This window comes from Acanthamoeba castellanii (assembly GCF_000313135.1).
Source record: "Acanthamoeba castellanii str. Neff unplaced genomic scaffold scf7180000083820, whole genome shotgun sequence".
NCBI lineage: Eukaryota > Discosea > Longamoebia > Acanthamoebidae > Acanthamoeba > Acanthamoeba castellanii.
In genome coordinates, this window is record NW_004457351.1 from 5,035 (window position 1) to 6,026 (window position 992).

The window sequence follows — 992 nt, forward strand, 5'->3', positions numbered from 1 at the left end:
CCGTTCCTCTTCCTTCCTTCCTCACTCCACACACTCGAGTGCCACCCGACACGACGCTCTGAGCTAACCGACGGCCATTACAACAACAGGGCGGTGCCGTCGACAAGGACGTCAAGGGCTCCCTCATTCGCCTTCAGGAGTACAACAAGGTGCGCAAGAAGGAGAAGGGTCAAGTGGACAAGTAAGTAGTACTAGGAGGAGAAGAGGCGCGGCGAAGAAGAGTAGACAAGGCGAGGCCTCAATGAGGTGATGGCACAGCACCCAAGGACAGCAGCAATCCGAGCAGCAGGGCAGAGCAGGAATAAGAAGAAGAAACGTGTAGTGGATGATGAAGGAGGAGGTTTATAGCAGCGAGGGGAGGCATAACAACATGTATACTTGGTAGAAACAATAACAACGTAAACGTTACGAAACAAGCTCGCAAAAAGAGAAAAATACAAATAAAAATAAAAAGAACAAACGGACTTCTCCGCAGCTTCTGTCTTCTTACTTTGTAGGCCCACGTTGAGGAAGCCATGGCCACCGAGGGAAGAAGAACTGCGGCTGTCTCAGTCATCCGCGACATTGAGCGCCTCATCGCTGCCGACCCCGGTACCCGCCCAAGAGCGAAACATATTATTTATTTATTCATTTATTATTTTCAATTTAAAGTAAAATAATTCTATTTTATTTACCTCGTGGCGGTCCAGGGAAGAGGGGTATCGGGCCGTTGGCGATTGAGGGAGAGCTGCATCGTGCCGCTACCGCCCTCTACGCCGGCGACGTCCGGCACGTGGGCATCACCACCGGGTACCGTGCGTCTCAGCTCCTTCCGCCACGAGCCTCACACGTGCAACCAGCGACACACTGACCCCAGCGCGACTGCTGGCTGGCCTTCCAAACACAGATTCTACATCCTCAGTGCCGGAGTCCCCGAAACTGACGGGCCGTTGGGTGCTCTCGCCATGTACCCATCTCCACCTTCATGCCAGGCGCGTGTGTCGTGTGTCGTG

The 992-nt window shown here is 53.4% G+C and overlaps 1 protein-coding gene and 1 pseudogene across 1 annotated transcript; both read left to right on the forward strand.

Annotated features, from left to right (window-relative positions):
• The window catches only part of ACA1_016250, a 1,001-nt pseudogene extending 816 nt beyond the window's left edge, over nt 1–185 (forward strand).
• Nucleotides 186–515: 330 nt separating this feature from the next.
• On the forward strand, nt 516–946 carry ACA1_016360 (uncharacterized protein; the record flags this gene model as incomplete). The annotated part of the gene is made up of 3 exons (XM_004336201.1): nt 516–591; nt 690–789; nt 887–946. Coding segments are annotated over 3 exons (236 nt in total), but the record flags the coding sequence as incomplete, so codon positions are not given.
• Nucleotides 947–992: the final 46 nt, after the last annotated feature.